Consider the following 23,793-nt stretch of genomic DNA (forward strand, 5'->3'; position numbering starts at 1 on the left):
TATGCACCCGACAAAGGAACACCCAAATACATAAAGAAAGTCTTGGAGCACATAAAGGATCAGACTGACAGCAATACAGTCATAATAGGAAATTTTAATACCTGGCTGTCATCAATGGATAGATCTTTCAGACCAAATATCAACAAGGCAACAGCAACCTTAAATGACACACTGTATGGGATGGATTTAATTGATATTTACAGAAACTTTCATCCCAAAGCAGCAGAATACATGGTCTTCTCAAGTACACATGATACATTCTCAAGAATAGACCACATGTTAGGACACAAAATAAGGCTTAACAAATTAAAGAGGATTGAAATCATATCAAGCATCTTTTCTGACCACAGTGATATGAAACTAGAAATCAACTAGAATAAAAAAACTTAAAAACATTCAAACACATGGAGGCTAAATAGCATGGTAGTAAACAATGAATGGGTTAACAATGAGATCAAGGAAAAAATAAAAATTACCTGAAAACAAATGAAAATGAACACATAACTCCAAACCTATGGGACACAATGAAAGCAGTCCTGAGAGGAAAGTTTATAATATTACTGACTAACCTCAAGAAGCAAGAAAAATCTCAAATAAACAAGCTAAACCTACACCTAAAAGAACTAGAAAAAGAAACACACACACACACACACACACACACACACACACGGCCCAAACTAAGTAGAAGGAAGGAAATAATAAATATCAGAGTGGAAATAATGACATAAAGACTAACAAAATAATATAAAAGATCAATAAAACCAAAAGCTGGCTCTTTGAAATGATAAACAAGATTGACAACCTTTAATCAGACTCATCAAGAAAAAAAGACCCAAATAAATGAAATCAGAAATTAAAAAGAAGTAACAACTGACAATACAGAAATACAAAGGATTATTTTTTTTTAAATCTATGTATATAAAAGCCTAAGCGACTGTTATAACCTGAATGACTGGAACAACTGGTCGACCAATCGCTATGACACGCACTGACCACCAGGGGGCAAATGCTCAGTGCAGGAGCTGCTCCCTGGTGGTCAGTGTGCTCCCACAGAGGGAGCCCCGCTCAGCCAGAAGCTGGGCTCATGGCTGGCGAGTGCAGTTGTGGTGGTGGGAGCAGTGCTACTGAGCGCTGGTGGCAGCAGGCACAGCAGAGATGGGATGAACTGTGGCACAGCAGCTGGCCCTGGCTCAGGCTCCTCCCCAGCGCTCAGTAGCTTCACTGCTTCAGCACTGTTACATCCCTCAGGGGATGTCGGCCTGGCCTGCAGGGATCGGGCCGAAACCGGCAGTCTGACATCCCCTGGGGGGTCCCGGATTTCAAGAGGGCACAGGCCAGGCTGAGGGAGCCCACCCATGCACGAATCCATGCACTGGGCCTCTAGTATATTATGAACAAGTATATGCCAACAAATTGGACAATCAGAGAGAAATGGATAAATTCCTAGAAAAATACAATCTTTCAAAACTGAATCAGGAAGAATCAGAGAACCATCTCTTGTAGCAATATTTTTGCTGATATATCTCCTCGAGCAAAGCAAACAAAAGAAAAAATAAACAAATGGTACTCATCAAACTAAAAAGCTTCTGCACAGCAAAAGAAACCATCAACAAAATGAAGAGAAAACCCACTGTGTGGTAGAACACATTAGTCATGATACATCTGATAAGGTGTTAATTACTAAAATATACAAAGAATTTATATAAAACCAGAAGACAAACAATCCAATTAAAAAATGGGCACAGGACCAGAATATATATTTTTCCAAAAATGACATACAGATGGCCAATAGACATATGAAAAAATGCTCAAGGTCACTAATCATCAGAGAGATGCAAATTAAAACCACTTGCCTGAATGGCTATCATCAAAAAATAAACATACAAGTGCTGACGAAGATGTGGAGAAAAGGGAATCCTTGTGCATTGTTGGTGAGAATGTAGACTGGTGCAGCCACTGAGGAAAACAGTATGGAGATTTCTCAAAAAAATTAAAACTGCCTTATGACCCAGTGATCCCATTTATGGGAATATATCTTAATAACCCCAAAACACTAATTTGAAAGAATATATGCACTCCTATGTTCACAGCAATGTTATTTACAATAACCGAGATCTGCCATCAATAGATGAGTGGAATAAATAGTTGTGGTACACAAAGAACATATATGCATATATGCATAACTCATGAACACAGACAATAGTGTGGGGGATGGCCTGGTGTGGGGTGCAGGATGGGTGGAAAGGGGCAAGGAGGGGTGGGGGGCATCTATAATATTATTAACAATTAAAAAACTGTGGTACATTTACACAATGTAATATTATACGGCCATTAAAAAGAAGGCAATCTTACCTTTTGTGACATGGATGGACCTTAGAGATTATTATGCTAAGTGAAATAAGCCAGTCAGAGAAAGACAAATACCATTTGATTTCACTTATATGTGGGATCCAATGAACAAAATAAAATGACAAACAAAATAGAAACAGAGGTATGGATATATGGAACAGACTAACAACTGTCAGATGGGAGGGAGTACTGGATAAAAGGTAAAGGGATTAGCCAAAAAACATATATACATAACACATAGACACAGAAAACCTTGTGGTGATAGCAACAGGGAAAGGTGGGTGGGGGTTAGGTGGAGGTGGGCAAAGATGGGAGAATTGAAGATGGAAGAGACTTTGCTTGGGGCAATGGGTGCATGATGCACTATGCAGATGATGTTTTATTGGGTTGTACATTTGAAACCTGTATGGTTCTGTGAAGCAGTCATCCCAATAAAATCAATAAAGAAAAAAGAATCATGCTAGGGAAAAAAGTTTAACTTTGCAAGGTAATGGATATTAACTAGACTTATTGAGTAAATATATATCAAATACTTATGTTTTACATCTTAAACTAATATGTTATATGTCAATAATATATCAATAAAACTTAAAAAAAGGAATAAAGTAACATGAGAAGTGGGAAAAAAACTGACAGATAAAGAAATGGAGCATATGAATAGGCCTATATATAGTTTAAAATTTGAATCTGTAATTTAAATCTTTCCCACAGTCATCTCTAGGTAAATTGGTCTCACCTGGAATTCTTCCAAATATTTAAGGAAGAAGTAACAACAATCTTACATGAAACTCGGATAACAGAAAAGTAGAGAATATGACCCATGAGGCCAGTATAACCTTGTTACCAATACCTGACAGGGGCATTAAAAGAAAGGAAAATTACAGGGCAATCTCTCTCATGAATACAGATGAAAAAATTCTGAATAAAATATTAGTAAATCATATCATGAGATATATAAAATTTATTTCAAGAATGCAAGGTTGTTTTGACATTTGAAATTTTCCATATTAAGGAAATAAGGGGGAGGGAGACTATATGGTTATCTAAATAGATATAGAAAATAATTTTGATAAAATTCAATACTCATTCATAATTTAAAGCAGAGGTGCGGAATTTCCAGCCAGCGGACCATACAAAGCCTGCAAAATTATTTGGTCTGGCCCTGCTAAGGCATTAGGTAGGGGTGAGTTAATTGAATGTTTGACCAAATATAGTAGGCTAATTTTTAAGTTGATAATTCTGTATGGCCTGTGAATGATGTTATAAATATCCAAATGGCCATTTACAAAAAAAAGGTTCCCCACCTCTGATTTAAAGTAATCATAACAAACCAGGAACAGAAGGGAACTTTCTGAATTTGATAAGGTTTATCTACAAACAATCTTACCTAAATGTTTTCCCTTCTTCCCCGCATTTTGGAAAAAGATAAGAATGACCACTATTACCACTTCTTTCTAACACTACTATTTTACTAGTTGAACATTACAGTCATAAACCCAGAAAAGGATAAAAGAAACAAAACTGTCATTACTCACAGACTATTGTCATTGAATCTATCTATATAAATAAAACCCTAATATGCAAATAGACTGACCAGCGAAAAAACTGAACACCTGTTTGCTATTACATGCACTGACCACCAGGGGGCACGCACGGAACATGGCAGGCATTGCAGCAGGCGGCAGAGCACGGAACATGGTGGGTGTACGCCGTTGCAGGATGGTGGAGCAGGTGAGCAGGGACGCCAGACCAAGGCAGGGTGGCAGTCGCTGTCATTGGGGCAAGCCTCTGGTGGTTACTGAAAATTCTTTGCTCCCCCAAGCCGCAGTCCCACCTGGCACTCGCACCTGATGCTGGCGCCCAGCTCTGGCCCTGATCACTTCGTGCTGTCAGCGGGTGCAGGCAGTAGCTGCCAACCCTGATTGCCCCTCAGGGCTTCTCCATGTCCACCTGCTCCCGAGGGGCAATCAGGGCCAGCAGCTGCCTCTCACATCCACTGCTGGTGCCGGCCCCACTCGCACCCACAGACAGCACTGGCCCCAATCGCTCTGCACTGTCAGCAGATGCAAGTGGGGCTGGTGCCATAAATGCATGGGAGTGGGGCTTCCGGCAGACAGGGGACCGATGGCCATGGCGGAAGGGGTCGGGCGGGGGCGCGAAGGATGAGCCGAGAACTGCCCCTGTGCCCACCACAGCCTTGAGGCCCACAGTTCCTTTCAAGGTGCTCGAATTCGTGCACTGGGTCCCTAGTCTACACTAATAAAAGAGAAACATGGTAATTGGCGTACGACCGCTAGCCTTTTCATTGGCTAATCAGTGAGTATATGCAAATTAACTGTCAGCCAAGATGGCGGCCAGCAGCCAGGCAGCTGGAAGGGAACATGAGGCTTGCTTGCTGCGGACTCCAACGTTCCCCGCCTGCCTTGCCGGCCTCTGAGCTGGCAGTTTGAAACATTCTAACAAATATAGAAGCTAAACAAACGGCCCGGGATCTCAGAGCTGAAGTTATACATTGTTTTGATTATAGAACCCAAACAAACCAGCAGAAGCCTCAGAGCTAGAGCCAGAGCTAAAGCTGGCCCAGAATAAAAAAAAAAAGAAAGAAAGGAGTGGTTGGGAGCTTCAGTTAATCACCAGCCTTAAGGCAGCCCTCAGCCCCTCACCCAGACTGGCCAGGCACCCCAGTGGGGACCCCCACCCTGATCCAGGACGCCCTTCAGGGCAAACCAGCCTGCCCCCAGGCCTCTATCCTATATAGTAAAAGGGTAATATGCCTCCCAGCACTGGGATCAGCAGAGCCGCGAGGCCTCCTGGCACAGGATCAGCGTGACAGGGGGCAGCGCCCAAACCCTCTAGTAAAGATTATAAAAAACTCTACATGTAATGTTTAGAACTAATAAGTAAATTTGGCAAAGTCATTAGTAATGTACCAAAACAATACTAAATCCATTGAGTCATGCAAAAAGAAGAAAATAATATGATCAATTTAAGATTATCTGAGGAATACAAGAGTGGTTTATCATCAGAAAAACTACAAATGTCATTTATCACATTCTATATAATAAACAGGTAATATACAAATTGACCATCACACCCTCACACAAAGATAGCTGCCCCCATGTGGTCACAAGATGGTCACCACAAGATGGCTGGCAGGGAAGGGCAGTTGAGAGCGACCAGGCTGGCAGGGGAGGACAGTTGGGGGCGACTGGGCTGGCAGGGGAGGGCAGTTAGGGGGAACTGGGCCAACAGGGGAGGTCAGTTGGGGGTGATCGGGCCTGCAGGGGAGCAGTTTGGCGTCAATCAGGCTGGCAGGGGAATGGTTAGGGGGTGATCAGCATGGCAGGCAGAACCAGTTAGGGGCAATCAGGCAGGCAGGCAGCCAGGGATAGGGCCTAAACTGGCAGTCGGACATCCCCTGAGGGGTCTCAGATTGGAGAGTGTGCAGGCTGGGCTGAGGGACACCACCCCCCCTGCAGTGCACAAATTTCATGCACCAGGCCTCTAGTTAACATATAAAAGAAAAAACCACATGATCATCTCAATAGATTCTGAAAGTCATTTAATAAAACAACACTTATTTATAATTAATAATTAAGAGCATATAAGAATAAAAAACTTCCCTCTGGTAATATACTAAAAACCTACAGGAAACATAATTCTTAATGATGAGATATTGGGAACATTACCTTTAAAATCTGAATTAAGAAAATTGTCCATTATCACTGCTATTAACATTTTGCTAGAGGTGCTAGCCAGTATATTAAGATAAGAAAAAGAAATAAAGGGCATACAAATAGCAAAGATAGAAATAATGTTATTCAGTTTCAAAAATATAAATGTCTTTACAGAAAATCCAAAGCAAAATCATTAGAAGTAATAAGTTAGAACAATGCTTGGATCTAATATAATAAATATATAAAAGTCGATTCCATTCCTATATACAGCAAGAAATGATTTTAAAATATAATTAAACATAGATACCATTTACACTATGTACAAATAAGTTCCTTAGGAATAAATATACCAAAATTTTGTTAGATTTCTATGGAGAAAATTATAAAAAAATTTAATGGACACTACTACCTTAATTTAACAGGGAACATTTAACATGTTAATGATCTGAATTATTTAATATTATAAAGAAATTAATTCGACAGCCAGTCGGCCTGGTGGTCAAATCCCTCTAGTGTTAACTACAACAATTAAGGCTTGGCTAGAACAAGACTGCGCACAGAGACCACAAGGGGGTGCACCAAGAAAGCATAAAAGATGCGGAGACAAAAAAACATGACAGAAATGGAGGATATGGAGCTAAGAATCGCAATTTTGAGGGCTTGCCATAAATTTGTGCAGAGCCTCACGAAAACTAATGAGACCCTCGATGCTACGATAAAGAAATTAGAAAGTAAGCATACACGGACTGAAATAAAGAATATTATACCCAATAGCAGACCAGAGGAGCACAAAAATCAAAACAAAGATTTGACAAAAAACACCCAATTGGAAAAGCAAAATGAAAAAAGAATCCGAAAGTGTGAAGATAGTGTAAGGAGCCTCTGGGACAGCTTTAAGCGGACTAATATCAGAGTCATTGGAGTGCCAGAAGATGAGAGACAGCAAGATATTGAAAACCTATTTCAAGAAATAATGGCAGAAAACTTCCCCCACCTGGAGAAAGAAATGGACTTACAGGTCCAAGAAGCGCAGAGAACCCCAAACAAAAGGAATCCAAAGAGGACCACACCAAGACACATCATCATTAAAATGCCAAGAGCAAAAGACAAAGAGAAAATCTTAAAAGCAGCAAGAGAAAGAGGCTCAATTACCTACAAGGGAATACCCATACGACTGTCAGCTGATTTCTCAACAGAAACTTTGCAGGCCAGAAGGGAATGGCAAGAAATATTCAAAGTGCTGAATACCAAGAACCTACAACCAAGATTACTTTATCCAGCAAAGCTATCATTCAGAATTGAAGGTCACATAAAGAGCTTCACAGATAAGGAAAAACTAAAGGAGTTCATCACCGCCAAACCAGTATTATATGAAATGCTGAAAGGTATCCTTTAAGAAGAGGAAGAAGAAGAAAAAGGTAAAGATACAAATTAGGAACAACAAATATGCATCTATCAACAAATGAATCTAAGAATCAAGTGAATAAATAACCTGATGTACAGAATGAACTGGTGACTATAATGAATCAGGGACATAGAAAGGGAATGGACTGACTATTCTTGGGGGAAAAGGGGTGTGGGAGATGCGGGAAGTGACTGGACAAAAATCATGCACCTATGGATGAACTCAGTGGGTGGGGAGTGAGGGTGGAGGGTGGGGTGGGAGCTGGAAGGAGGGGAGTTATGGGGGGAAAAAAGAGGAACAAATGTAATAATCTGAACAATAAAGATTTAAAAAAAAAAAAAAAAAGAAATTAATTCTACACAAAGTGATATACAGATTCAAAATCATCCTGCCCATATTCCCAATTGCTGTTTGAGAAATATAAATGATACTTAAACCTAAGTGGAATAACAAAAAGCCAAGAATGCTTGAGGCAGTCTAGATGAAAATAAAATGGAACATCCTACTAGATACCAAGACTTACTTTAAAGCTATAATAATTAAGACATTTGTTATTGGTGCAGGAATAATAAACGTATGAGAAGAATGCAAAAAAAAAGATCCAGCAATGTATCCACATCTTTGGAAATTTGATTTACGACAGAGATGGCACTAGATTCCCCACAGTTATCACACACAGAAGGTAGGGAACAACATTAATTCTGCACCATTCCCAGAGATCTGCAGTTACCAAGAGCCACACCATGGCTAATGACTTACCACTTGCAAAGAGTCTCTCAGTGAATCATAAGAATGTATTTGTACATTTTTTGGTACCTGCATAATCTATTATGGTTTATTATTAAATGATTTATTACATTAGTAACTTGTTAATACTCAATGGATAAGTAATTTTCCTCTTTTGAAGATTCAGAATAAAGACAGGGTACTTTGATATGCTGTTTTTGTTTTTATTTTTGTTTTTTAACAACAGCTTTTTGCCTTTGAATGCTTGTTTTGCTTACATCTCCATGAAAAGGAACTAATACAGTTTTTAAGCAAAACAATTCCTGGTAGGCTATTAAATACACATTGCAAGTCTGTGGAATATTAATTAAATATTTGGTTTCCTTTTTAAGATTTGGCTCCTAAGGCAAATGCATTTTTCTACTTCAGTTCATTCCTCATTGCCATTTTACATTCCATTTGAGGCATGAATAGCAAACAGCAGCCAGCTCTTTCTTGTCTGAATCCTGCAAACTATGCTCATACACATGATACCCATAGAAAGGCTCATAGCATTTCAACACAGGAGACCCAACTTTTGATGCTGGCTTGCACAAGAAAAACCATTCTTGTTTCTTGTCATTTTGCTTTTTGCAGGCCAAAATCTAATGCTTGCTCCACTAGAATTTCAGGTCCTGAAACTGAGGGAAATAGAATTTAAATAAATTTCCTGGTAGCAAAGCTATAAACTTTGAAAATCCTACATTGGCTTGGACTTTCACTGTTTAAAATACACAATGACAAAACACTTTGTCAAAAATGACATAAAGCTAGCACAAGTATTTCATAAGAAAACCTTTGGCCCTATCAAAAATTTTCCCCAATTCAGCTCATTTTTATAAGCTTAGTATCAGTTATTTTTACTGATTAAATTATCAGTGCTAGGAAAATTTTTACTTTTAACATTCATTGGCATTAATGTTAGCTGAATTTAATGGACTAGCATGATGTTATGAATATGGTTATTATATTAACTTATTAGCTAATTTATAGTAATTTTATATTTAGATCTGTAAAAATACATAATTATATTATCTATCTCCAAAAGCACATTCTCTCTGAGGAGATATAAATATGTATTTTCAAGCTAGTTGTGCTTAAATACAGTTGTAGCCTCCAAATAACCATATGGAGGCCTATCTATATTTTAAATAGCATATTTAACTAAATATGAAAACTGACTTGTTGCCAAGTTTTTAGCATTATTATGTAACTCTGCTTTTTACTTATGTATTTATTTTAATTTCATATTATATAAAAGATGAAAATTGATTGCCTAACACAAGACCAAAAGATTTACATCTGTTTCCTTCTGTTTTATAATTTTTATAAAAACTTATATTTAAATATTTTATCCATTTTAATTTTTGCATATGGTATGAGATATGGGTCCAACTTGAATATTTTTTTAAATATATTTTGTTGATTTTTTTTTTTACAGAGAGGAAGGGAGAGGGATAGAGAGTTAGAAACATTGATGAGAGAGAAACATCGATCAGCTTCCTCCTGCACACTCCCCACTGGTAATGTGCCCGCAACCAACGTAGATGCCCTTGACCAGAATCGAACCTGGGACCCTTGAGTCCCCAGGCCGATACTCTATCCATTGAGCCAAACCGGTCAGGGCTTGAATATTTTTTTTGAAATATAATTTTATTGATTTTAGAGAGGAAGGGAGAAGGAGAGAGAGATACATCAAAGATGAGAGAGCACCACTGATCGGCTGCCTCCTGCACGCCCCCCACTGAGGACCGAACCCACAACCAAGGCATGTGCCCTGACCAGGAATTGAAGAGTGACCTCCTGGTTAATAGGTCAATGCTCAATCACTGAGCCATGCTGGTTGGGTGCCAACTTGAATCTTTTGCTTATGAGTTTCCAGTTGTTTCAGTGCCATTTGCTAAAATGACTATTTTTTCCCCCATTAATGGTCTTGGCAGCCTTTTGAAAAATCAACTGACAATAGCTATATGGGTTTATTAATAAAACAATTCAATTTACAGTAGCACCACAAAGAATAAAATAGGAATAGATTTAAGCAAGGAAGTGAAATACTTATCCACTGAAACCTACAAAACACTGTTGAAGGAAATTAGAGGTGAATAAATAAATGGAAAGACATTATATTGTTGTGGATTGAAAGACTTAATATTAGAAGATTTGATAAGGATTAGTATTATGAATTCTTTAATCATTTTGTAGAATTCACCAATGGAGCCATCTGGTCCTGAGCTTCTTGTTGTTCAAAGTGTATAGATTACTGATTGAATCTCTTTGCTATAATTTACTAGTAGAGTCTCTATTTCTCCTTGAGTCAATCTAGTTTGAGTTTGTATAGGTATTTGTCCATTTCATCTGAATCATCTAATTGTTGACATATAATTATGCATAATTTTGTTATCCTATTTATTTTCAGAGTAATGTCTCCTCTTTCACACCAGATTTTAATAATTTGAGTCTTCTCTGATATCTTGATTAGTCTAGCAAAAGAATAGTCAATTTTTTCAATCTTAAAAAAAAAACAACTTTCCTATTCTATATTTTTACATATATATTTAAACAACTTTCTACATGCAATACTTAGTGGTAAGCACACCCAATAACTGAAATAACATTATTCTCAAAATGACTGAGCAGGAAGCACTCCTAGAAACATTGTCTTACATGTGTCTTTAGACACTTGTCTGTATGCATACAGACATAATGGTCAGTCCAGGCTATAAAGTCTCAAAAATAACATTCTTGTCAATAGGCTGTGTAAGAAAATTTTTTAAACATCTTTTTTATGTGTTCAAACATCTGTATTCAAGCACATCTCCACGTGTTGCAGAATGGTTAGCACATCCACTCGCTAAAATATTTTTCCATTCTATATTTTCTGTCTGTTGTAATTTTATTATTTCCTCTTTTCTTTCCGTTTCTTTTGCTCTTCTCTTTCTAGTTTTTCATGGTGTAAGACTAGAGGCCCGGTGCATGAAAATTCGTGCACTAGGGGGGACCCTCAGCCCACCCTGTGCCCTCTAGCAGTCCGGGATGCCTCGGGGGATGTCCACCTGCCAGCTTAGGCCCGCTTCCCAGGGGATTGGGCCTAAACTGGCAGTCAGACATCCCTGACAGCCCAGGAGGCCCCGGGAGATATCCAATTGCCGAGGAGGTGGGAGAGGCTCCCGCCACCACTGCTGCACTCATAGCCATCAGCCCAACTTGTGACTGAGCGAAGCTCCTCCTGTGGGAACGCACTGACCACCAGGGGGCAGCTCCTGCATGGAGCGTCTGCCCCCTGGTGGTCAGTGTGTGTCATGGCAACTGGTCGTTCCTGGTTGTTCCACTGTTAGGGTCAATTTGCATATTACCCTTTTATATGGTGTAAGATTATGTTAACTTATTTTTCTTTAACGTAGGCTACACATTTCCTTCTGAGCACTGTTTTTGCTGCATCCTACAAGAATTGGTATGCTGTTTCACACCAAGCTTTCATTCATCTCAAAGTTTTCTCTAATTTCCTCTGTGATTTCCTCTTTGACCCACTGGCTATTAAAGAGTGTCTTAATTTTCACACATTTATGCATTCTCAAATTTTCTCTTTGCCATTGATCTTTCATTGCATGACACTGTAGTTGGAGAACATACTTGGTATAATTTTAATCTTTTAAATGTTATTGAGAATTAGATTATGGCCTAATATGATCTACCTTGGAGAATGTAGCATTCGTACTTGAGAGGAATGTGTACTCTGCTATTGTTGAGTAGAATGTTCTACAGACATCTATGAGTTCTAGATATTTTACAGTGTCACTGAAGTCTTCTGTTTCCTTGATATTCTTTGTTTTGTTTATTCTAATTATTGTCTAATATCAATTCATTTCAGCCTCAACGACTCGCTTTAACATTCATATAGGGAAGATCTAATAGTTTTTATCTGGGAATGTCTTGGTTTCACCTATAATTTTATAGGCAGTTTTACTAGATATAGAATTCTAAGTTAACAGTTTTGTTTTTCAAACACTTTGAATGTATCATCCAATGAATGCCTTCTGGCCTCCATGGTTTCTGGTGGTAAATCAGGTGTTAATCTTATTGAGAATCACACATGATCGTTAACTCTCTTGTTTTCAAGATTCCCTCTTATTTTTTGGCTTTTGATAGCTTATGATGTGTATCTGTGTATCTCTTTGAGTTATTTTACTTGGAGTTTGGTGAACTTTCTGAAAAAAAAAAATATATATATATATTTTAATGTTTTTTAATGAAATTTGGAAAGTTTTCTGCCAATATTTCTTCAAATATTCTTTCGGCCCCTTTCTTCCTCTCTTTTCCTTTGGAGACTCCCATTGTTTGTATACTGTTGATGATATCCCACAGGTCCCAGAGGATCTGTTGTGTGTTTTTTTCCATTACTTTTTCTTCCTGTTCCTCAGACTAGACAGTCTCAATGATCTACCTTCAAGTTTATTGATCCTTTTTCCTGCCTTCACAAATCTGCTGTTGAGCTCCTATATTTAATTTTTAAAATTTCGGTTATCATTTTCAACTTGAATCTTCACTTGTTCCGGTAAAGGCCCAGAGAAAAAAATACAGCAAAGTTCAAACAGAGTTGGTTTTTTTTGCCAGTTAAATACCTCTCTCTGAAGGAAAGGCTGGCATGCATTATCTAAGGTTATACTTATGCCACATCAGAGCAGTTCAAAATCCAAACTATGAAGTATATGGAAAATCAAAGTGTTACACTAATGGATTAACACTTTTAATCTCCTTTTTTGACTTAGATCTCAAGATCATATTAATACCACATTCACCACATCAGCCTTCCATTGGTTATCTCAATTTGACCCTATACTGTACTTCCCTTTCTATTAGTATACTTTCTAAAAATACTTTAACAAAATGTATAAAAATACAGCAGATAACTGATCTAGAAATAGTTTAGTATTTTATTTCAGAAAACTAGGTAAAAGGTCAAAATATGCTTTTTTTGTAGAAAACAAAGGAATTCACTAATGCTAAGGCAGCAATCTTTTTCTCAGTAAAAATAAATTACATAAAATTAAAGCTCTTGATTTACATCATACTTTATTTTCTATCTTTTATATATCACACAAAGTTATTGAAGGAAAAAGTCTAAAAATATACAAAAGAGATGATATATAATCTTCTTGCTCCAAGAGAATCATTTAATATAAATAATTATAAATTTCAGAGAGATGAATAGGCTATGTCCTGCAAATACTAATTTGTTATGTATATTTTAATATAAGTGTTAATTTTATCTTACTACTTTTCAAAATATCTTAACCTAGTCAACTTTCCTATGCTTTGGTTTTCTAATTTATAATTTAAGACTTCTTTTGGTTGATTTACCAGAAATTAAGATATTTTGCTAATAAGAAGTATTCTCAAAATCTTATTAACAAAGCAAGGTCACATGAATCACTGAAAATTTTTTTAAAAAAATACACAGTGATTTTGAATATTACTCATAGATAAAGTTCTAAAGTGAGAACTCAAATCATTCTTGGTAAGGGGCCACCATGGAGAGAGATATCAATTAATGTCAATTAGCAATTGCTATTCTGGCATTTTTCTTCCACTGTTAAGAGTAGGTCATTATTTCTTTGGTTTGAACATCAGACAAAATTTGTATATGGTTGAATTTATAGTTCACATTGTATAACAAATATCTATCTTTAAATACTAGAGTTACATGCAGCACAGAATGCTACACACCTAAACCCCATTCTAAGTGCTAAACTTCACATTGAATTAAGCCCAAGGCATACGCAGAGTGGAATCCACACTGTTTAAATTATTTTTTTCCCTCTCCTTTCCCCCTTTTTGCTGAGTGTATATTTCTGCTCCTCAGTTTAAGTGCACCTACTCACATAACTAATGAGAAAGCAAACAAATCTTTAGGTAAAGAGACATTTGTTAGGTCATATCCTCATACTAATTCTTAAATCTAATTTTTTACATATAGTTAATTTAAAACTAATCTTGTAAAAAAAAATCCCTCTAACTTCATCTACTACATACAATCATATTCCAGAATAGAGGGGACACTATAGAGCTGGAGAGGTAGCTAGCAGCTAACAGAGCATCTCTACATAGAGAGTAGAAATGGAGCAACACTAATTCAGGTCAACATACTAGTACGTTACTTAATTCCACAATATTGTGACCAAAGAAAGTAATTATGGGGACTTACAATCTTATGACACATAGAAAACTGTAACTATCAAATTTCAAAGTAAAGATTAACACACTAAATACCAAGAAAACCTTCAGTGTTCTAGGGATGCAATACTTTGCTAACATTCAAATAATATAATCAGGAGAGAAGTGTCTGCACTTGCTGCGGCGATCGGTGTAGAATGCTCTCTGGATCTTTGTATTCATTGACTGGATTCATCACAGCAGTATACACTTCACCATAGGCTCTGCAGACTAATTCAGTAGACTGTTTGATGATCTGCTCTCTATTGATAAACAAACAAAATATGAAAAGATAATTTAAAAATACTAAGAATTGTAAGAAAGCTTTACATTTGAATTAATGCATTTCATTTTCATAATTATCATATCGATAAAAATCATTATACTGCTACCAGTTATCTATCTCGGTTTTGGGATAAAAAATTTATATTTAGTATTTCTTTGTTAAATTTTCCTGATTAGTATGTAGGTTTCAAGAAGGCAGGGACTGTATTTTGTTCACTGCTATATATCTTTTGGGCTGGAACAGTGCCTGATATATAAACAAGAAACAGAAACTGTGATCCACCATCAATGTATTGATTTTGCAAACACAACTGATAACACATTAAAGAAAGGCTTATAATTATTCAAATTGATTAATACTTCAAATCTCAGAAACACTTAAAATAATCTGCCTTTTCACTTATACTAACAGACCTTGTTTTATTGTGTTTTGCTTCATTGTGCTACATAGATGTTGCATCTTTTTATAAAATGAAGGCAAAATCAACTCACTTTATTGTGATACTCTTTTCATTGCAGTGGTCTGGAACTGAACTCACAATATCTCTGAGGTTTGCCTGTAGCTCCTACACCAGTGATGGCGAACCTTTTGAGCTCAGCGTGTCAGCATTTTGAAAAACCCTAACTTAACTCTGGTGCCGTGTCACATATAGAAATTTTTTTGATATTTGCAACCATAGTAAAACAAAGATGTATATTTTTGATATTTTATATATTTAAATGCCATTTAACAAAGAAAAATCAATCAAAAAAATGAGTTCGAGTGTCACCTCTGACACGCGTGTCATAGGTTCGCCATCACTGGCCTAGGGTGAGTGCCCTAACCTCTCTGAGCCCTGGCAATGCCACCTGCAGGAGAGGAGCGCAGGTGGCTGAGGTTTGAAATGACGCAGGGGCCGAGTAGACAGAGCTCAGTCTAGGACTCCTCGGTTTGGCAGTTACATCCGAAATCCCAGGAATTTTCAGCCTTGGCTGCTGCTCATGTTTATGTAGGACTCGCGCAGTTGGGAGAGCCAGGTGTTAGCGCTTCTTTCCTTTGCAGCTGAGAACCAGTTTATCCTTCCCCCTCCTCCCGCCCCGAGAACCCTCCTCTCCTCAACGGTGCCTGGAGAACCTTCCCAGCGGCCATTGTAGACACACGACCAAGGACACACAAAAATATACCCAAGCAAGCACATAGTGACTGTGTAGACAGTTGGGCAAACACAGACACACGACACAGGTTGCTGTGAACAGGAATAGAGCTTCCCAGCACCGGCAAGAGGACTCATTAGGTGGAGCAGTGGCTCTGCAGGCACGTTCACCCCGAGCGCAGCTTCCAGGCCTGGAGTTGGTGAACTGAAAGCCCGGGATAATTAGAGCTAATTACATGTGTGCAAACAGCTGCAGCAGAGGCCGAGGGCGGGCAACCCCTCCCCCGGCCTGGCCCCTGCAATCCCGCCGCAGCAAAGGGCGGATGCCTGGATGCACGACAGGACCCGAAACAAGTGACTTTTCTGAGCTTTCATTTGCACGTCCATACCGTGCATGCCTCCTCTGAGAAGTGGAGTCCAAGGGGAAGGAGAAAGGTGTGAATTCCTCACATTGAACTGCTAGCCTGAATCAGTGATCTAATTTTGTGATTTCAGGAGCCTTTGGCAGGTTGGGTTTGATTGGTGGCGGGGTAGGGTTTTATATTTCTGAACAGGCCCAGTGCACAGGTGGGGACCGCCCGGGGCCAATCGGGGCTGGGCTAGTGGGGGGGAGGGGCAGCAGGGGACTAGCTGGCTGGCCCTGCCCACAATTGGGATGTTGTGGGCCAATCGGGGGCAGGGCCAGCTGGGGAGGGGTCACGGGCAGTTGGCTGGCCAGCCTCACCCCTGATCAGGGTGTTGGGGGCCAACTGGGGGCCAGGCTGGCGGGAGGGGGTGTGGCGATTGGGGCCAGATCAGGCCAGTTGGCTGCCGCAGTGCACGTCATAGCCACTGGATGTTCCGACGTTCGGTCACTGGGCTTTTATATATATACTAGAGGCCCGGTGCACAAAAGTTTGTGCACTGGGGGGGGGGGGGGTCCCTCAGCCCAGCCTCTGCCCTCTCGCAGTCTGGGACCCCTCAGGGGATGTCCACCTGCTGGCTTAGGCCCGCTCCCCAGGGGATCCGGCCTAAGCTGGCAGTCAGACATCCCTAAGGCAGCCTGGGAGCCCTTGGGGAATGTCCACTTGCCAGCGGGGAGCAGGCCTAAGCTGCAGTCGGACATCCTTAGTGCTGCTGAGGCGGGAGAGGCTCCCGCCACCACCGCTATGCTGGCAGCCAACAGCCTAGCTTGTGGCTGAACAGAACTCCCCCTGTGGGAGCACACTGACCACCAGGAGACAGCTCCTGCATTGAGCATCTGCCCCCTGGTGGTCAGTGTGTGTCATAGTGACCAGTCATTCCCAGTCGTTCTGCTCTTAGGGTCAATTTGCATATTACCCTTTTATTATATAGGATAGAGGCCTGGTGCATGAGTGGGGGCCGGCTGGTTTTCCCTGAAGGGTGTCCCAGATCAGGGTGGGGGTCCCGCTGGGGTGCCTGGCCAGTCTGGCTGAGGGGCTGAGGGCCGATTTCAGGCTGGCGGGTGACTGAAGCTCCCAACTGCTCCTTTTTTTCTTTTCTTTTCTTTTATTCTGGGCCAGCTTTAGCTCTGAGGCCTCAGCTGCTGAAAGCAGGTTTCTGGCCTTTGTTTACCTTCTGTATTTGATACAATGTTGCATTCCGGCTGGCTGAAGCCTGGCTGACTAAAGCAGGTTTCTGGGGTTTTGTTTAGCTTCTATATTTGTAACATAGTTGCTTAGAGTAGCAGCTGAGAGGCCGGCAAGTCAGGCGGGGAAAGTTGGAGTCCTCCGTCACTGGAGCAAGCAAGCCTCCCTGTTCGCTTCAGTGCATGGCTGCCGGCCGCCATCTTGGCTGGCAGTTAATTTGCATATCACCCTGATTAGCCAATGGGAAGGGTACCGCTAATTACCATGTATGGCTAATTACCATGTTTCTCTTTTATTAGATAGGATAGACTAGAGGCCCTGGGCACGAAATTCATACACGGGAGGGGGGTTCCCCTAGCCCAGCCTGCAACCTTTCCAATCCGGGACCCTTCAAGGACAAAGAGATGTGAACAAATTTTCAAAAGATAACATGAAGACTGGCTCAAGCCTAGGGTTAGAACTTCAATCTGAGCGCTGCAGAACAGAGATGCAGACAAGAAAGAGGCCAAAGGCTTATTGAACCCTTCTAAGAATCAGGTCTTTTTTAAAAAATATATTTTTATTGATTTCAGAGAGGAAGGGAGAGGAAGAGAAATATAAACATCAATGATGAGAGAGAATCATTGATCAGCTACCTCTTGCATGCCCCCTACTGGGGACCAAGTCCACAACCTGGGCATGTGCCCTTGACTGGACTCGAACCCGGGAGCCTTCAGTCTGCAGGCCAACACCCTATCCACTGAGTCAAACCACTTAGGGCTTAATATTTTTCATAAAATTAAGAAACTCAGACAATATAATCTCTCACTTTCTTCAAACTATCTATCTACACTAATAAAAGAGAAACATGGTAATTAGCGTACGACCGCTACCCTTCCCATTGGCTAATCAGCATATCCTTATGCAAATTAACTGTCAGCCAAGATGGCGGCCGGCAGCCATGAACTGAAGTGAGCAGGGAGGCTTGCTTGCTCCAGTGACGGCGAACTCCAACGTTCCCCGCCTGCCGCTGCCGGCCTCTCAGCTGCAACTCTAAGCAACTATGTACTATGTTGCAAATAAGAAGCTAAACAAAACCCCAGAAACCGGCTTTCATTCAGCCGGGCTTCAGCCAGCCAGACCGCAACATTGTATCGATGTTTTCAGCAGCAAGGCCTCAGAGCTAAAGCTGGCCCAGAATAAAAAAAAAAGAAAAAGAAAAAAAGGAGCAGCTGGGAGCTTCAGTCACCCGCTTCCGGAAAACAGCCCTCAGCCCCTCACAAAGAATGGCCAGGCACCCCAGTGGGGACCCCCACCCTGATCCAGGACACCCTTCAGGGCAAACCAGCCAGCCCCTACCCATGCACCAGGCCTCTATCCTATATAGTAAAAGGGTAATATGCCTCCCAGCACCAGGATCAGTGGAGCAGCGAGGCTCCTGGCACCGGGATCAGCGTGAGGGGGCAGCGCCCAAACCCCCTGATCAGCCCTGCTCTGTGCCTGATCGGGGGGAGCTCCCCAATCCCCTGATGGCCCTGTGGCTCTGTGTGTGACAGGGGGAGGGGCCACAACCTCCCTATCTGCCCTGCTCTGTTTGTGACAGGGGAAGGTGCCCCAACCCCCTGATCAGCCCTGCTCTGTGCCTGATAGGACGGAGCTCCCCAACCCCCTGATCGCCCTGTGGCTCTGTGTTTGACAGGGTGCGGCGCACCAACCCCCTGATCGTCCCTGCTCTGTGTGTGACAGGGTGCGGCGCCCCAACCCCCCCTCCCCCCCACGGGCCCTGCTCTGTGTGTGACAGGGTAGAGCCATAACCTCCCCATTGGCCCTGCTCTGTGTGTGACAGGGGCCGGTGTCCCAGATCCCCTATCGGCCCTGCTCTGTGCGTGACAGGGGGCAGCGCCTCAACCCCCTGATTGGCCCTGCTCTGTGAGTGATAGGGGGAAGCGCCCCAACCCCCTGATTGGCCCTGCTCTGTGCATGACAGGGGGTGGCATCACAACCTCCCCATCGACCCTGCCTTGAGTGTCACAGGGGGCTGTGCCCCAACCCCACAATCGGCCGTACCCTGAGCGTGACTGAGGGTGGCATCGCAACCTCCCGATCCGCCCTGCTCTGTGCATGACGGGGCGGCGCCCCAACTCCCCAATCGGCCCTGCTCTCAGCCTGACCAGGGGCTGTACCTAGGGATTGGGCCTGCCCTCTGCCACCCAGGAGCAGGCCTAAGCCAGCAGGTCATTATCTCCCGAGGGGTCCCAGACTGCGAGAGGGCACAGGCTGGGCTGGGGGACCCCCCTCCCCCCCCCCCCGAGTGCACAAATTTTTGTGCACCGGGCCTCTAGTCTATATATAAAAAGCCAGTGACCGGAACACCGTAAGAACCAGAACAACCAGTGGCTATGACACCCACTGCGGCCAGCAAACTGGCCTGATCAGCGGGTGGGGCAGGCCGGCCAACTTCCCGCAGCCCCTCCCCCTGGCAGTCCCTGCCTCCAATGGGCCCCCACCACCCAGATTGGCCCACAGCACTTCCCCCTCAACTGGCCCTGCCTCTGATCGCCCCCCTCCCCAACTCCAATAGGGGGTGGGGCTGGCCAGCCAACCTCTTGCAGCCCTTCCCCTTGGCCAGCCCCACCCAAGATGGGCCCCCACCACCTTGATCAAGGGCAGGGCTGGCCGGCCAACTACTCGTGGCCCCTCCCCCCAGCAAGCTCCACCACCAATCGGCCCCCCATACTCTGATCAGGGGCAGGGCCTGCCAGCCAACCACCCAGAGCCCCTCCCCCAGGCCACTGGCCCCCTATCGACCCCCTCACCCCATTCAGGGGTGGGGCCAGCCGGCCCACCGCCCACAGCCCCTCCCCATGGCTGGCCCCACCCCTGATCAGTCCCCACCACCCTGATCAGTCCATGGCCCTTCCCCCCAGCCAGCTCCACCCTTGATTGCCCCTCCCCACACCAATCAAGGGTGTGGCTGGCAGGCCAACCTCCAGCTGTCTCTCCTCTCGACAGACCCGGCCCCGATCTGCCAATTGGGGCTGGGCCGGCTGGACCCCACCCATGCACGAATTCGTGCACTGGGCCTCTAGTAATAACATAATGTTTTAATGTTTACAATTCTTTGTCCTGAACACATTCCTGATAAATATATAATACTGAACAATTTTATAATATATCTAGACAAACTGTATAGGTCAAAAACAGTCTATAAAGTAGCTTATCTGCATGACACAATGAATAGTCCATGACACTCTGACATGTTTGTTAATATATGGGAATTTGGTATTATGGTTACATAGCTCCAATTACATTCATGTTGATTTAAAAAATAATTCACTAAATAGAGATTTTGGAGTTTTATGCATGTAAGAAATAAGTACAAACAGGGTAAGGTCTGCTCTCTTAGAGGTGTTGAGGAATAAAAAATGATTGAGAACTATAGATCTTCAATAGTAACTTTCCTCTTAATGAAAATAATTTTGTTTCAAAGAAATGTGCTTAATATTTAAAAATATGTGAATCTTTACCAACTAATTGGAACCAAGATATACTTACTTTACTGTGGTACTTAGAAGGAAGTTCAACTGTGGCATTAACAGGTTGTCTGGGGCTGATAGGTAACGATCAAACTGAACCTAAATGAAACAGAGAAATGTAAAATAAAGTATGTATATTTCCTAACAGACAACTCAAAATATATTACCGTATCTTTTAAGGGTTAAATATTAAGCAAAATTCCATATTCAAAATAACAAGTTCTTTGTGATCAAAATGAGTTACTTCCTTAAATATTCTAACTAAACTCCCTAAAAATGTCAACTTTTTAAAGTATTCAATAACCAGCAATGCCTACTTTTAAAATTCTGAACCTTAGCCGTTAATTTTCATCTCCCTCACCAAGCTTTTGAGCAATAATATTAGCAAGAAGTAAAGTCATTGGATTTCAAATCTACCTTACTTTCTTAAATCCATTGTATTTGTTATTTATTCACTCAACTAATATTTATCAAACATCTATCATTAGAAACGTATTATATTAGGTAATGTAAATATAATGGTGAGTGAAAGAGGACAGTCCCTACCCTCACAGAGCTAATGGCCTAGTAAGAGAGGTAGTAAACAAATAATAATGTAAATAAATATATATTTACAAACTGTGTTAAATGCTAGTAAGGAAGAAACCAAAGTACTATAAAAGCATAAATCAGAAGAACAGACCTATTCTGTATGTTTGACATTTTAAGTAAGATCTTAAGAATAGACATTAAGTAAGTGTATGTGTGTGTGGTGGGGGACTCAGGGAGCAGGGATAGCATGCATGAAGGCTTAAGGACAGAAAGAGAATGGCTTATAGTTAATGTTCAACTTGTATGCTTTTTCAAAGGATTTCAATTCTGACTGTAAAAGCACTAGGAAAGCACTGAAGTAAGGGAATAATCTGGCTATAACAAGAAGAATGGATTGGAAGTTTGTAATGGTAGTTGCAAGGACAATAAATAGAGAACTACTACAGCATCTTAGTCTATAGGGCAATAAAGGTGAAGAGGAAAAATTTGAGAGAATTACAAAGTAAAATTATCAAGATTTGGTTAGAGATAGGATGAAGGGATTGGCTCTCAAATTTTGGATCTGTATAATTTAATTCACAGTATTATCACAAATTATAACTGTATAATTTAGACATTTATTTAGTTGTGTAATAGCTGCATCCTTTACTAGATCATGTCTCTTGTCATCCCAATTCTTAGTATGTTGCCTAGAAAACTGCAGATACTTGGTCAGTAACTGTTGATATAATAAATGGATAGATGCTCTTACCATTGTGGGTTAAGAACACTTGGAAGAACCTGGGATTGAGGGTGGGGCTGGGGAAGAGTTAGAAGAGTTCAGTTTTAGAGATGCTGAATTGAAGCATCCAAGTGGAGGCAACAGACAGTTATATATAAAATGATAGATCACAAACCAAACTCAATCCAGATTTTGTTTCTTTAATGACACATAATGTATCCAAGATAAATATTTTCACCCTGGCCAAGTGGTTCAGTTGGTTAGAACATCGTCCTGTACACCAAGAGAATGTGGGTTCAATTCCTGGTCAAGGCACATTCCTAGGCTGTGGGTTTGATCCCCACACAGGGTGCATATGGGAGACAACCAATCAGTGTTTCTTTCTCCTCTCTCTCTCATCTTTCTCTATCTCTATCTCTGCTCTGTGTGTCTCTCTCTCCCTTCCTCTCTCGCCAAAAAATCAATAAAAACATATCCTCAGGTGAGGATTTTAAAAAAGAATTATTTTCAAAGTTTAAAAGAGGGCAAATAAGAATTTGTAAGGGGTTTAAATATATTTTGTGGGTTTATATTATAGACTGGATATGTGTTGGGTAGAAGAAGAAACAGAGGGAGAAAACACATTTATTGAGTACTAATTATGGTTACTGATCTTTGTGTAGACATGTCCTCATTTTGGGGAGGTAAATATCTTAAAGTGGAATCACTGAGTAGTATGGCAACTATATAGTTAACTTTCTAAGAAACTTATCTTTTAAAATAAATCTAAAATGTATTCATTTTAATTTATTTTTATTTGAATGTTTTATAATAAGAATTTTTGCATTTCTAAATTTTTACTTTATGTTTCACATATAGAGGTTATAAATGTTACTTCTATATATTTTTTTTTATCATGGCATAATGTTCCTATTCATCTCATTTATTCTTTTTAAAATCTACCTTGTCTAATATTAATATTATCAGCTATGCATTCTTAGCATTTGTTAGGTATACTGAGCCTATCCTTTTATTTTCAGTTAAATTATCTCTGTAAGGTGATAGAAAGGAAAGCCCTGGAAATAAAAAATAAAAAAAATCTAAGAGAATTATTTATTAAAGTCAAACTATTGTGGTAGTGAGTATATGTGAGTATTTAAACACTTAGGATAGGCAACATAGTACAGTAGTTAAGAGTGTAAGTACTCGGCCCTGGTGAGCCTGCAACGGCCCCGGTGTGGTTGAAACGGCCCCGGTGAGGTTGAGGCGGCCCCTGTGAGGCTAAAATGGCCCCCGTGAGGCTGGGACAGCCCCTGTGAGGCGGGGACAGCCCCTGTGAGGCTGACATGGCCCCTGTGAGACTGAGATGGCCCCTGGGAAGCTGAGAAAAATACCACATGAACTCACTCATTTATGGATAATAAGAAACATTATAGACTGATGTACAAAAATGGATACAGAGGCAGAGCAGCATTGAGCAGAATGTCAAACTACAGTGGGAACCCTGGGGAGGGTTGGGGGGAGTAGGAGATCAACCGAAGGACTTATATGCATGCATATGAGAATAACTAATGGACACAAGACACTGGGGGGTAGGGGAAGCCAGGGGAATGTCAAGGGGGAGAAAAAAGGAG

At 41.2% G+C, this 23,793-nt stretch overlaps 1 protein-coding gene across 2 annotated transcripts in view; it reads right to left on the reverse strand.

Moving 5' to 3' along the window:
* Positions 1–7,565: 7,565 nt before the first annotated feature.
* Positions 7,566–23,793, reverse strand: part of COG6 (component of oligomeric golgi complex 6) — a 113,488-nt gene continuing 97,260 nt past the window's right edge. Inside the window, exons 19-20 of one of the 2 annotated variants that reach the window (XM_070409135.1) lie at positions 20,948–21,027; positions 7,566–14,669 (exon numbers count right to left, since the gene is read on the reverse strand). In XM_070409135.1, the coding sequence (XP_070265236.1) occupies positions 14,522–14,669; positions 20,948–21,027 (228 nt within the window). In that variant the 3' untranslated portion in view covers positions 7,566–14,521. The remainder of the gene's footprint in view (positions 14,670–20,947; positions 21,028–23,793) is intronic. The other variant, XM_070409136.1, reaches the window with a different exon arrangement.

This window comes from Myotis yumanensis, unplaced genomic scaffold (assembly GCF_028538775.1).
Source record: "Myotis yumanensis isolate MYYU_CA2020_CCGP unplaced genomic scaffold, mMyoYum1.0.hap1 SCAF_3, whole genome shotgun sequence".
Taxonomy (NCBI): Eukaryota; Metazoa; Chordata; class Mammalia; order Chiroptera; family Vespertilionidae; genus Myotis; species Myotis yumanensis.